General features: G+C 42.3%; 1 protein-coding gene across 4 annotated transcripts in view; it reads left to right on the top strand.

Annotated features, from left to right (window-relative positions):
• Positions 1-10,719, top strand: part of TGFBR3 (transforming growth factor beta receptor 3) — a 121,332-nt gene extending 110,613 nt beyond the window's left edge. Inside the window, exons 15-16 of one of the 4 annotated variants that reach the window (XM_037403762.1) lie at positions 370-477; positions 6,902-10,719. In XM_037403762.1, the coding sequence (XP_037259659.1) occupies positions 370-477; positions 6,902-7,020 (227 nt within the window). In that variant the 3' untranslated portion in view covers positions 7,021-10,719. Of the gene's footprint in view, positions 1-369; positions 478-1,342; positions 1,676-6,901 lie in introns of those variants that run through there. The other 3 variants (XM_037403759.1, XM_037403760.1, XM_037403761.1) reach the window with 3 other exon arrangements.
• Positions 10,720-14,227: the final 3,508 nt, after the last annotated feature.

Raw genomic sequence — 14,227 nt, 5'->3', positions numbered from 1 at the left:
ATGAAAAGCATCTTTTGCCAAAAATCTCAGCCTTTTTAAAACACGTTTTTAAGATAAATGGTTATTTAGTTGAAAGCTAGTCATTAACAGCAAACAGAAAATGCTTAATTTTTGCAACATTTTCCAGATTTGAGTGTACTGAGCTGGGGTTTTGCTTTGTGATGTGGAACAGTTGGTTGAACTGAAGCCAGTCTCTGAAAGCATCACTTCTATTTCCTTGATGCAAATCTGCTAGCCTGTTCCTTAAAATGGTGCTTAACTAACTATGAAATTTTAAAACAATTTTCCATGAAAGTGTAAGGGTGAATTTTTATAAAACAGTGTTTGCCACAGAAAATAAGTCCTTATTATGTGTGTTTACTTCTGCAGCTGTGTTCTATGGACTGGACACGCTGACTGTGGTGGGCATCGCTTTTGCAGCATTTGTAATTGGAGCACTGCTAACAGGAGCGCTTTGGTTCATCTACTCCCGCACAGGTAGGGATGGGGGCTCTTGCAGATCTCGGTGCAGATCATGCCGCAGGAAATGCGGTGTGGTCTGAACTCTTGCAAGGTGGAAGGAAAGGGAAACGGGGCCAGCAATGGCTATTCTGGATTTCTTTTCTTGCTTTCTGTTCTTACTAAGGTGTTTTCCAGCAGCTCCTCCCATAAGCCTGTTGATGCATATCAGCAGATTGATACCCACCCTTCCCTAAAGGGAGGTGTTATGCATTATGAATATGATGTAAAATTTGCTAAAATAATTTTAAACGCAAACCTTGAAAGCTCACACGGGGCATGAGTAAAACTGAGTATTCCTGGCTTGTGCGTTATCATTAGTAGCATCTCTGTATTTAAAATTTAGGTAACATTTCTGTTAATGGATATCTTCCAGTTCCCGTACTCCTTTTTCAAAAAATTTTGCAGCTACTAAATTAGGCTGATGGGACTGGGAATGTGATGTGATCGGTACAAGCAGTGGGCCAAATGGCTAAGAGAATGCTTTATTTACATAGACATATTCTGGATATAACTAGACTTGAAAATGTTTCTTGGGCCGTGATTGCACAGAAGTTTTGCCCCAATTATTTGTTCCTCCATTCTTCAACTGTTACGTTAAATTGGTAGAAATCACATGTCATCTCAAGTAATTGTGTCCAACCAAATAACCAGGAGTGTACTGGAATTGGTGCAGCCTTCATACATAGATAATTTTTCAGTATCTCCTCAGAATTTTTTTCCACACTAAGTTAGCAGAAATAAAGTACTGTATTGCAAGAAGAGGGAGTTTGGGGCACTCTGTGTTCCATGTAATCTGCAAGGTGGTACAAAGACTGGACACTGATGGGGCCTTGATTTGCAGCATCTGACCTTGGCTGCCTGTGGATTATGGGGTATCTCAAGATCTTTACAGCATACTGGACTCCCAGCTACTTCCACTTTTGACCTTGGAAGACCCTGCCAAGATCTCTGGGAGGTGGGGAGAATGTGAGGTCAATTACTGCAAACCTTTGCAGCTCTGGAGCACTGGAGTTCTCCCATAGCCCACTGCAGGGTTTTTTTTGGCATCTAAAACCTTACGGAAGCTATTTAGGAGTGAGAATCCTGCCCTATTGGGTCAGAGCTTCTGTAAATATTATGACCCAGGAGTTTAGGCTAATTTGGAAAAAAAAAAAAAAAACCAAAAAAACCAACAGCCAACTGTGGTTTTTTTTTCAGTTGGCAGTATAACAACTTTGTATAAGCAATTCTAATACTTCTCAATGCATCAGCTGTGTATGAAGCTTGTTTGGAATTGAGGCTGATGTGGAACATTTAAAGGTTGTGATAATATGTATAAATAGTATAATTCTGCCTCATATACTGCTGAAACATTGTGGAAGAAAAGTGCGTTCATTTTCAATGAGTAAATGTATAAGCTAAGAAGGTAATTTCCAAACAGGTAGCATTTGTCAACAAGAAACTAAAACAATTGTTAAATTAATACCACTGGCCCTGCGTTTGTGGAAGTTCAATCTCTGTTCTTATACAGAACCATCTATAGACACGTTGTGTGTCAGTAGTCAAGGAACACTGGGAAGCCAACACAATAAATCCTTCAGCAACAATAGGACTTGGACCAATCCCATTAAAAGAATAATGTTAACAAATTCTGTCAGTCACAGAGACCATATACAAATAGTGGAGAGGGCAGCTGCTATGGTTTTGTGTTTGAGAGATGAGAATAAATGGAAAAAAAAGGCCGTACAAAAAGTAATAAATGAGAAGAAAGGAAGGGGATGTTGTGACTCATCAGATCAGAGAATCACAGAAATGATAAAAAAATATCTAGGAAGTTATCTGGTTCAGATTTTCAAAGGATTGTGAAAGTGAACCACTGTTCTGTGCACGTTATTTTTCTGCGCATATTATCTTGTATCTGCAAAGCACAACTTGAATCAGACTGCAGTGAGGGCTCTGGTAGGCACAGTCTCTTAGAGGACAACTCTGTGGCAGACGAGATAATCCAGCTGCAGTGAAAACAGCTGGCTGCAGACTTTTGTTAAAATAAGGAGGCAAAAAAAGAGATAATCTAGATTTCATCTACAGAGTGGCTGGTTTTTTGCCATTAGATAATTAATGCATTGCTGAATTGTGTTCTGAAATCTCATCTTTGGTTATAAGTAGAACTGGGTTTTGAACACATGATTTAGACCAAAGGTTGGAAAACACAAGATCACTCTAAAACTGCCTTTTGGTGATAATCAAGAGCATTGACAAAAGTTACTGCTGATGGAGAATGGCAACTTGGGATGTGTGAAGTAAGGTATCTTTGTTGCCGTAGTGCTCTATGCAGTACAGCTAAAGGCCACCTTTTTGCCAGTAGTAAGAAGGTTTGCCAATACACTTTTATCAGTAGGTCTCTGTTGGCAGACTCATTCTAGCTTGAAGGCAGCTTTACATGAATGAGCTCTTCTGTTCCTTTTGATAGGCTGGTAACATTAAAACCTCAAACAATTGGTAGCAGAAAAGAACTACAAAACAAGCAGAATGTCATCTCCAAATACTGAACAAGGATTGTTGTGTTGAATTTTTTTTATGTAGGGCTTTTGTTGATTGCAGCCATGAAAAATTTCTGCCAAAACATCAAAATTATGCCTTAGAATACTCTAGATTCTCTGCAACAATTCAACGTGGAGTACAGATGTTCTAAGATACACAGGTAGTAAGGAAAGAGAGAGGGGTAGATAGGATTATAGCAACAGAGGAGATACTTTAGCTGGCTTCTGCAGAAGGACTCTGTACTTTTGATCCTTTCTCCAGCCAGTTAAAGGACATGAAAGGTAGCTGAAATCTTTCCATAGTGATGTTGGTCCTGCTGGGAGAGAACCCAAGAACAAAGGCAAAAGTAGCAGAGATTTGCCACAATTAACGCAATTAAACCAATTACCTGGGTGTCTTGTGAAGAAGCAGAAGTTTTGCAGTGTGCATGGATGCAGAAACCCTTCAAAATTTAACCATATAAAAATACCTATCAAGGTAATGTCTGTCTTAATAGGGATAGTTGACTGTGTTTGGGAAGGGACATGCACAAGTGGCAATTAGTTAATGAGACTGCTAAACCAAGTAAACTGTATTACAGCAAGCGTCGGTGGCTTCATTCTCTTAGAAAGCGTGCTTTCCTTCTCCAGGCAGTGTTGCAAGTTAAGAGGATAAAATGTTCCAAAATCTGAGAAGTTAAAAGCGTCCCTCCTCCCCCACTTCTCCCTTTTTATGGGATCTGATTTAAAATAAACTGACATAGCAACCAATTATATTTGGCAAATGGAGATAGAAAAGCAAACATTCAGACTTCCTGGACAGGGAGTACAGCTGGCAGCTTTCCTAAGTGTGAATAATAAAGTGCATGTTGTCGCATTCAGATGGGTAAAAGCTTGTTTACTGTCAATAGATGAGACATGTCCATTTTGAGTAGTTCTGGTTCACTAACATGAGATACATGAAGCTGTTTACATGAAAAAGACAGATGGGGAATGCCTCTTCAGTGATACATTTCTTTATGTCCTTTTCGTGAATATTCTTTAAAAAACCTTTGCTACAGATTAGCTAGGTGTTGAGGAAATAAAACGCAGGAAAAATCAGCCAGCCCAGATGCAGTTGCTAGACTGTGTTTCATAACATCACCGTGATTTGGATCTTTTTTTCCTTGAGGACATGGAGAATTTGTCGTTGTTCAGCAAGCGATTGTGGTGTCTCGGAGCTGCTGATCGTGCTTTAGAGATGAGGTGCTGCAGAGGCAGTGGTATTACAGCAGAGGGAAAGGGGCTCCCATCCCAAATGGAGGGGAAGGTGCCTCTTAAGGCGCTTTCCAGAGGAGCTGGGAGGAGCAGAGCGAGCTGCTGGGCTCGCACAGGGACCCTGACACTGTGCTTGTCACTTTGCCATTAAATAAAAACAACATGTGTTTAGCTTATAAATGAATTTATGGTTAAATGCATACAGATTGTATTGACATGCCGAGGCTGACGCAAAGCCGTGTGTAATCATGTGGTTTGTAAAATGGGTAACAGAGCTGCAAGGGAGGGCGCGGGGGCCGGGGGCCCGGCCGGGGGAGCCCAGCAGAGCCGCTGCATGGCTTCTGGCTGCCGGCGCAGGGCTCGCCGTGCTCTCGTGTTTGTGTTGGCTTGTTTTGGTTTCATGAAAGGGAGTTTGCTTATCACTGCCTTTATAAATATATCCCGTAGTACAAAAGGAAGGAAGACTTGTACACAAACAACTGGAGGAGAAGGGAGCAAGGCGGGAGGGAGGGCATCCAAAGGAGGCTCACCAAAGCTTTTACAGCAGGGTGACACGGATATTGATTTGATACAGTTCTTTCTGATGGGTTGCAAAGCCATTTCTAATGCGAATTAGAGCTGAAACTCAGTTTATTTGTGGGTGACGGGGTAGATTCTGACCTGCTGCACATGAGCAGAAAACTGCTGCTTGTGGATGAGCTCCGTAGTTATTTCTTACACTGAGAAAAAAACAATCAAAATCTGCTCACAAGAGCAAATGCTGGACTGAGTGCTGAATTCAAGAGCAAGATCCTCACCCTCTTTTTAAACATCTCATTGGCCTCCTGGGGGATGTGGTTTAGTAGTTTGTTGTTTTTCTGTCCTGTCCCATCCCTTCTTTCCTCCCCATTCCTAAACCAGTGGGGTGTAAGGCAAGAGCTGCGCGTTCTGGGGCCCTACGTGCACTTACAGCTGTGGCTGCAGCCAGCTAGCAGCAAACCTGCTGGTTTCCATTTACAAAGAGCACTTGCAGCCTCTGCTGTGAGAAATCCTCAGGCCTCCCTTGTCCGTAGCAGTCCTCCGAATGCTGAGCAGCCTGCAGAAGGACATTTTCTGGCCCAAGACACAAAGTGTTAAAGGCAGACTTCCTCCAGCCCAGCCGCATTCCGAGAAGCTCAGGGCTCTGGCAGCTGGGCAGCAGCACACAGGGCATGGGGACGTGCCAGAGCAGCTCCTGCGGGAGGAAGCTGGCTGTCCCTGCTCTGTAACCCTCTGGATGCAGGCTGTGCCTCCAGCCTTCAACCTGTCATGGAAGCAATCACTGAGGAACAGGAGCTCTACCAAATCCTGAGCAGTAAGAAGAATTGGACTCTGCAGACCTGGCCTATGGCATCGAGTTTTGGATAACCCAAGGCAACATAAAGCAGAGGATCCGTGTCACTATAAACTCATGAGCCAGGAGATGTACCAGCCTTAGATTTTTCCCAGTCCTTCCTGCCCGTGATCCGACAAAACGTTTCCATCTTGCTCCTTTGCTGGGAAAGCAGCCGTGCTGGTGCTGGTGCTGGCTGCCATGGTCAGGCTGCAGCTCAGGCAGCAGCAGTCTGTCTGTGTTACTGCGCTGAGATCACAGGTTCACATCCTGAGAGATGAGCTCAAGGGAGGGGGCAGCTACAGTGCATGTTATATAAACTTAATCTTGCCATCTGTTTTGAAGAGACTATTTTGTAATACTGCTAAGGTCGTAGAGCTGAGCACCGTAACTTAAAAATTGCCACAGTTATGGTTTCCTACGTGGCCTCGTTATGATCTTTTGGGCATTCACATAATGGTGCGATTTTTTACTTCCATGCTGGTTGAGAACTGGATTTTTTCCATAGGAAAACAGCCACAGGTGCAGAAGGGGGTGTGAGGAGAGCCGACAAAAATCTAGGTTTTATCAGGAGCCATAAATCTAGCTTTAACTCCTAGTGCTTGATTTGGCAATCCAAATGACAAAGGACTTTTAATTTATTGTCAGCAAACAATTAATAAGAAATGGTGACACTTGTTCTCGCTACAGGGTATGCACTACACATACTGTGGTAGCTATAGGGGAACTTCCTGCATGTTATATTTGGTATAAATCAAGTCAAGCTTGCAGGGTAGGGTAGCCTGTTGTTTTTCTACACGAAGAAAACTGGCCATGTCTCAGGCTATGTGGCATCCAGCTGATGGAAGAACATTGTCTTCAGCTCCACTTTTAGTAAATATGCTGCTCTATAAACTGGCATTAAAACAAAAGCCTACATTTCATTGGCTTTTTTCCATGAAACAGCAAAGCTATAACGTGGTCTGAGTCGTGTGACAGGACCCATTTGAGTGACAGCTGACAACAGAAGATGGACATTGTCTATCTTGGCAGTTTCCATCAGCTGCTTGTAAAATGCTTAAGAAAACAGCTGTATTATTTTCCCTGTGTACATAGCAAGGCTAAGGTGCCAAAGTCTAGTAACATTTTCAGCAGTACTCCGTTTGAGGTCTGTCACCCAAGATACTAATTGCATGGAAATACAAACCACCAGAAGAGGAATAGTGGGAAGGAACGGATTATTGTTTACTATGATAACTAACGTTTTCAATTTCCCTTCTCCCAACCCCACTTTTTCTCCCCCCTCTCCCCTTAGGGGAAACAGCAGGAAGGCAGCAGGTCCCCACGTCCCCGCCGGCCTCAGAGAACAGCAGTGCAGCACACAGCATTGGCAGCACGCAGAGCACCCCCTGTTCTAGCAGCAGTGCAACCTAACTCGGGGGGGGCACAGCTGAGGAGCAACATAGGAGTGCATCGGTTCAAAGGACTGTGTGTAGACATCAGCTTTTTGAAGGATTGGTTTGGTTGCTTTTGAAAAAAATGAGGAGGGATTTTTCTACAGGAAAAAAAAAAAAAAAAGACTGATTTTCTTTTGGGGAAGCCACTGTGTGTGAGTGTGTATATGTGCACACAATGCATGGATAAACACAGCCTGTTGGATCTTCTATAGCATGTTATGCTACATGTGACAAAGCTACTAATTTTACAGTACTGCAACCTGTTCTAGGGGTCTGCGGGCCCTCAATGTGAAATCTATGCCAGTTTGGAAAAATGCTGCTTTGTCTATATGACTTTTTTTCTTTCCCTAAACCTTCTCATTGACACAAGGTATTCATTAAGGGAATTCAACAAGATAAGAAAAAAGATGATCTTAGGTCAAAGAATTTCTATTTGTCTAAGCAAGAAAGCCTCAAGGTCAGATCTCTTTGGTTAATAACATTTTATTACTTCAGCTATGTTTAGCCACTTTTGAGTGACCTTTGTTTTGTTAAGCTTACAGCTACAGCATCTCATTTGCTTTCCTATTGTGTTTGCAGCTTCAGGTTTTCCAGGTATTTTTGTTTTAATATGCATTAATTTGCTAATTGGAGAAAGCACACTTTAACATTCCCTTTCTTGTCCTCTGGGCCAAAGCTCTTTAATGAGATTTTTTTTTTTAAAAACTAATATATCAAATACAGACACACACACAAGTGTTGGAGACAATTAATGGTCTTGTGCACTAACGTAGATGTGTGTTTACCCTCAATGGCAATGTCTTTATGCAAATAGATGTATACCTAAGTATACAGAGCCTAAGTTACCACTTTAACTATCGGAAAATTAACTCAGTGTTCCTTCCATACATAAAATATCTAAACCATATATATATATAAAATAAAAAACAACTGTCACTTCAGTGTATAATAGGTAGATAGAGGAGATAAAACGGGTGATTTGTTCTAATCCTTGAGCTAGCAAAAATTCCCTTTGAAATAAGGGATGATCTTGAGGGCACGAAGAATGTACAGTAGAGCCTGTTTGTGCAGGATACTGCCTATCAAAATGAAGCTGTTCTCTTAAGATATTTGTACAGTTGTTTGTGTCAAACTATCGCATGAACATTGCAATTGGATAGTCCCAAAGTACTGTCAGAATATGGACATGGCAGAAAGGTACTAATTGTCACAGGTTGGGTTTTGTAGTGTTGTTACCGTATCTTGACCTTCCAATCGATGCCAAATGAAAAGAGAAAAAGACACTTTTAATGTGTAATTGCTTGACTGTTATGTTGCCACTTTGTAATTGTAATGTGTTCTACTGATCCTTCTCCTTTGATGAAAAATGAGTGTTGTTTTGCTTTAAAAATGAGATGAGTAACTTTCATTAATTTCAGCGAAGGTTACCTGCGTTCTGCAAGAGGAGAGGGAGAGTCATTACACTAGAGTGATAGTCTGCTCTGAAGTCTGAGCTGCAGATTTCTTTTGCTGATTCTACACTTGTGCCTTGCTGATACCAGGATGGTCAAAATGCAAGACACGCAATAGATGTAAGTGCCCAGGATCAGGTGGAATATTACTCACTTTAAATCACGTCTGTTACTAAATCCTGCAAACACTTATGCACAGGAGTAACTACACGCCTCGACCTTGCTAGTACAAGCACATGCTCAACTCTACACATCGTGGCTATTCTCAGAGTCCATGCAAGACAGTCAAGTGTGTAGAGTTATACGTATGAAGTGTGTTCTACGTTACCAGGCCAATAATTAGTTCTGGTAACATCGACAGGATTGTTGCATAAGCGTAGTTATCCCCATGTATAAGGGTATGCAGGATTGGCTGTTATGTGGTGTCAGGAGGATGAATGTGCTACCTGTGTGGTTGAAAAGAAAGCGCTTTGCCTAACCTTCAGCAGAATGTATTGTATAAGCATATTCTATGTGTAAAGTCTTTAAAGATGTCTTCAAAGAAGACTAGAGTCTTTTAAGTTCAATCATAGCTATATTTTACTACATTAAATTTCTGTATAAAGATATATTTAAATGTTTTAGATAAATGTAAGTTACTCTATATGAAATGTTTAATTTCAATTACTGTGAAATTTATGTATTTTGTAAATTCTTTTCCCTGTTTTAACCCTTTCCTTCCTCAGATGTTTTATTAAGTAGTTTCTCGTAGAAAGTATTAGATTCAGTTGGTGGGATGGACAGGTTGAAAACTTTTATGTAAAATAGATAATTGTATATTTTTGAGAAACATGCTGCATTATCAATGTATTCTATTGAAAATTTACTCTAATTTTAAAATAATTTACAGATTTATATGTACCGTTGGATAAACCAAATATATAGAAAGATCAAAGAACATAGATTTGATTTGTTGACTTGTATTTGAAATAAGTTTGAATTAACTGAACTTGGTGTACTCAGCTATTTAATTCAGAAATTTTAATCAATCTGAAGTAATTATCTATTGAAAGTGTAATTTTCTTAGCAGATGGAATTACTTAGCAGATGGAACAGCCGTTTCTGCTTCAATAGAGAAAGAGAGAACCAAACCCAGGAATTCCCAGTTAATAGCTTTATTACAAAAATGTGTAGTGTTTTCCAGCAGCTGTTGAGCTGCCTGCAGTTTGGAGTGCTGATACACCTATAAGCTCTGCTTTCATAGCAGCCATTTGTCTCTGCTGCAAGTTTCTCTGTGTGGCGTGGGAAGCTCCTGAGTGCGTAACTGCAAAGCCACTGGTTCCCACCTCCATCAGACCTGGTCTCGCCGGGCTGGATTTCACGCAGCGGGTACCTGCAGGGTGTGGAAAGCCAGTGAGGCACTTCTATCCCAGCAGAGGGCTTTAAAGCAGGGCTGCAGAGGGATGGACTCAGTGGTGAATTTCAGTGTGATGGAATCAACTGCGTAGGAACTTCTTATATAACAGGAGGATTGGGCTTAAAAGGGACACCTTCTGTCTGTAAAAGCTATTAGTAATGTACTTAAACTCCAGAGTAGACTGCTCGCTGTGTCGTGCATCATCTAGTCACTAACTCAAACCTTTTACACTATTTGGTTTTGGACATTACTATATTCATGTTTCAAGGAGTCAGATCTTTCTGTGTTAGGCTATTGTTGTAGCATTTTCCACATGGAAACAATTTTGCAAAATGTCTGTAGATGCTGATGATTGTAACCTTCCCCCTGCCCTTTTCTAACCATTTCTGTATGTACCATTCTGTCTGTTATGTATATCTACCTCATGCTTCACAAGAAGACTGTACTGTTGGTTGTGCTGACAGCCCTTCATGTGAGGTGACTGTTCTGCCCTGTTGTTGTTTGTCATTCATGGGGATGTTCATAGCGTTATCAGATGTTTGCTGCCATGCTCCTGCCAGTTCCAAATACGGTATTTTCACTTTTGAATAAATTAACACATTTCTTTAAGATCCAAATGCCAGGTGATTTTTTTTTTAAGTCAAAGAATGGCAGAAATGTACTTGCTAATACCTGTGGCCAGTCTGAACACCCCATTTGTATTTCATATTATGTTCAGTATTTCAAAGACTTGTGGAAATGCATAGTTGTACAGTTTTGATAACCACAGTGTCACGTCATCTTAGTCTCTTGTGCATAATAAAGTATATATCAATTTATTAATAACTGATACCACGATTCATTTATTTTAAGTTGTACGGAGCCAACAGTAGTAGATAAGTTCCATCTCATTGCCGTGTCCTCAGGTCCCATAAACTTAAGTAGGAATTGTATGTGTTAAGGCAGGATTTGATTTTGTGTGACCACATCGGGTTTTTTCCTTTCTATGTTCTTTTACCCATTGGTTTTCGTTGGCTTCTCAGTGTCATGACTTCTTGCAGGAACCAGGATATATTTAGTTAGCTGTTCTTTGCTCTAATTGAAGTCCAAAGCCCTGATTCCACAGGCATTAAGTTGTTGCCTGTCAAGACACAGGCTCTGTCACATCTTGCACAAAGCCTGGCTTGAGCACAGTCAGGTCTGAGGGTCTGCTATTAGTCCCCTGGCTGATGCAGCAAAGCTCCTTTGGGTTGTTATACCCTTGACTGCAAGTATACTGGAGACACATGAGCAAGGCTGAGATGTGTTTTCATTGCTGAAGGGTCTTCCTGTGCTAGAGCAGATAGTTTGGCCGTGTATCAGCAGGGCAAGGATTTGGGTGTTTACTATCCTGCTTACTGCTTTGTTTCCTCTATTTCATGTGCAAAATGTTCTGTGTGGGCATGCTGCAGCCATATTTCCCTGGGTTATTCAGAGGCTGTGGTTAACTCACAAAGGAGTTCCCTAAGGAAAGGGATCTGAAATGTTCGATGGTCACTTTTAAGTATCAAGAATCCCTCAGTTCAGAAAAGACTATTAATTAGAAGCAATCGTAAGCCTGCATGTTGCCTATAACTTACTTACAAATCACAGAGGTGCAATAGATTAATTGCTTCATAACAACCATATTTCAGTTTCTGCATTAAGACCATTTTTATTTTCTTTTGGAAGTGAGCTCTGTAGAGCTGACTCTCAGTGTAAAGCTAGTGGAGCTGTTCTTCACCTTCACCTTTAAGGATCTGTATTTTGACTGAAACATGTGGAAGCATGATCAGTGTTTCACAGGAGGAATTAATTTTAAAATGCAATTGTTAGGCAACAACTTGTGGTATATTTGTGTGGGTTTTAGACATTAAGAAATAAGAGTCTTGCTGTATTACAGAGTAAGCATCAGTGTTGCGCATGTTTGTTTCTTCAGGCATTTGTGAGTGAAGCAAAGATTTTGGAGAGTCAGAAACCACCAGCTGCCAGTTTCAGGAAAAACAGTTGTCCAGAGCTCTTCTAATTGAAACTGAATTAAATTTATCACAGCTTTTCCTCCAAGGCAATATAAAAGGAAAAGGAGATGATATTTTGATAAATTTTCACAACTATCACTTTGTAATTGTAAAGCCAGATATTTATGAGCTGGAAGTCTGTTTGCAGCTTGGCTTTTGTCATGTATTCCCAGATTTCCGGCCCTAGACCTGGCCTTGCGAACCTGTGTGCATTTACACTGTTTGAATGCTTTGTATGAGAAAGATCAAATTACACCACTTCACCTACCCGGAGAAGGTTATGGCTTAAATTACATTTTTATAGTCTCTCATTTGCTAGAAGCCTTCAGGGACTCGCTGCGACGTGGCCAGGAGGTGATGTGCCCCGCAGTGGCCCATCCCGCCTGCCTGGCACACAGCGCTGTGCTGCAGCTTTGCTGTGTTCAGGAAAAGCGTAAAGAGGAGTTGCTTCATGGATAGTTGAGGAAGAAGAGCAGCACAAACATGTTACTCTCGCGCTTTCTTAAAGTGAGATTTCCCCCCCTCCCCCCCCCCCTCCAATTATTTTGGCACATATATCTGAAGAATTGGTTAAAAAATATTTGGGTGGAGTCTCCTTTTCGCTCTGCTGTTACTGCTGCTTGTAAACTGCCAGCTCCAGTAAAGAACATACCGTACTGACAAAAAATTAACCCAGTATTTAAAAAATCAGAATATTGAGTGTTAAGCAGAGAAAGCTGATGGTATTTAAAGATGCTTTAAGTGGCTCAGCAAACTCACTGTTCTGTTGACCATGTAGATTTTTTATGGTATACCTGCTAAAATCAAAGTGCCATCCCTGCAAGTGTGACTGGTCTTCCCAGTTCCCCAGGCATTTCACTTCCAGATTTGCTTTGTAAATACGGTGAAAACATAAAGTTCTCGTCTGTCTTTTTAGTGCAAGCAGGCATATCCCATGGGATTGTGAGAGCTCGGGATGTAGGGAAAGTCTTTGCTCTATGCAATATTTTTATTAGTCTGTCATCCTCAAAGTGATTAGTAACATTAGCTGTTAAGAAGGGAAAATAAACAGGAAAATTTAAGAGGATCATGCAAGCAGGGCATTTGCAGCAGGAATATAGAGGTTTTTGCAAAAATTGATTGCTAAAGTATGTCATAGAAAATTTAAATCACTGAAATGAAATAACATGAAGGAAGCAGTTAGGAAGCATCTGGAAACGGGAGGCTGAAGATGATGGCCACGCTCTGGCCCGAAAGGAGCTGGTGGGCTGCCAGGGCTGCCGTGTGCCCCCGCTCGGCGCCGCATGTCACCCGCCACTGGCAGCTGCCACTCGTGAGGCCTCGGGCACCAGCAAACCAAGTAGGATTGTTACTGACAAGACTTGTGGTACGGATGTCGGGGTACAATAAAGACATTGGGGTGGCAAAAACAGACTTTTGCAGACAAATAAGAGTTTTGTGTCAGCTGAGTGGCACGCTTTGGCTTTTGCTTCAGGAAGAAGAGCTGAGGGTTAGATGGCGTGCGCTGGCATTGCAAGGAGGAGAACCGGTAAAGCACCAGGCCTGCCTCCTGGGGAGCTCCTCCACCACTAAAAACTGCGCGCAGGGGTTCAAAATAAAAATCTCCATCGTGACTGAGCAAGCTTCTGCCTTTGCCTGTGCAGCTGGCGCAGGAGCAGGCGCAGGCAGGCAGACGGGCAGCCTCGCCGTGGGTCAGGGCTTCTCAGGCAGGCTCAAAATGGCGGCGTGGGGCTCAGCGCTGGCCCGAGAAGGTTTTGCAGTGGAGCTCAGGCAAACTGGGGGGAGGTGGCAGCCGGCGGGTGGATGCCAGGGGGACAGCTGAGGGGCGCGTGGCCGCATTTGGTAGTGGTTTTTCAGGAGAGGCAGGTGTTCAGGTATAGATTTGAAAGTGGACAGCCATGACAGTCCGTGTACACCCAGTGGGAGCGTGTGAGGTAAAAAGTGGTGCTGTTGTGAACCATTTTTGGTTAAATACTGCTGTTGCTGAAAGATGCATGTGGGTTTTGATGGGGAGGGAGGGTGGCTCACAGTTTAGCCCGATAGTTAAATTGCCATCTAACTGAGCTGCTGTGTGGGGAGTGGTGAAGGCCCCTGTGCCCTGCAGGACAGTGGGTGGCATCTGCAGGGTCGGGGGCTCTGGTCACAAAACAGACCTGTCCTCGCTCTTGTTTTAAGTGGAAGGAGACCCAAAGGTGGCGTTTGGATCCCAGTCCTCTGATGAAACGTGTCAAACCCTCTCTCTCTTAGAGCTGTACAACACGCTTGTCAGGTAGCTCCAGTGCACCAGGCGGCACAGAAAAAGCAGACTGCTGCAAGTGCAAG

The sequence above is a fragment of the Falco rusticolus genome, chromosome 11 (genome assembly GCF_015220075.1).
Source record: "Falco rusticolus isolate bFalRus1 chromosome 11, bFalRus1.pri, whole genome shotgun sequence".
NCBI lineage: Eukaryota > Metazoa > Chordata > Aves > Falconiformes > Falconidae > Falco > Falco rusticolus.
This window is presented reverse-complemented; position numbering and strand designations above follow the sequence as displayed.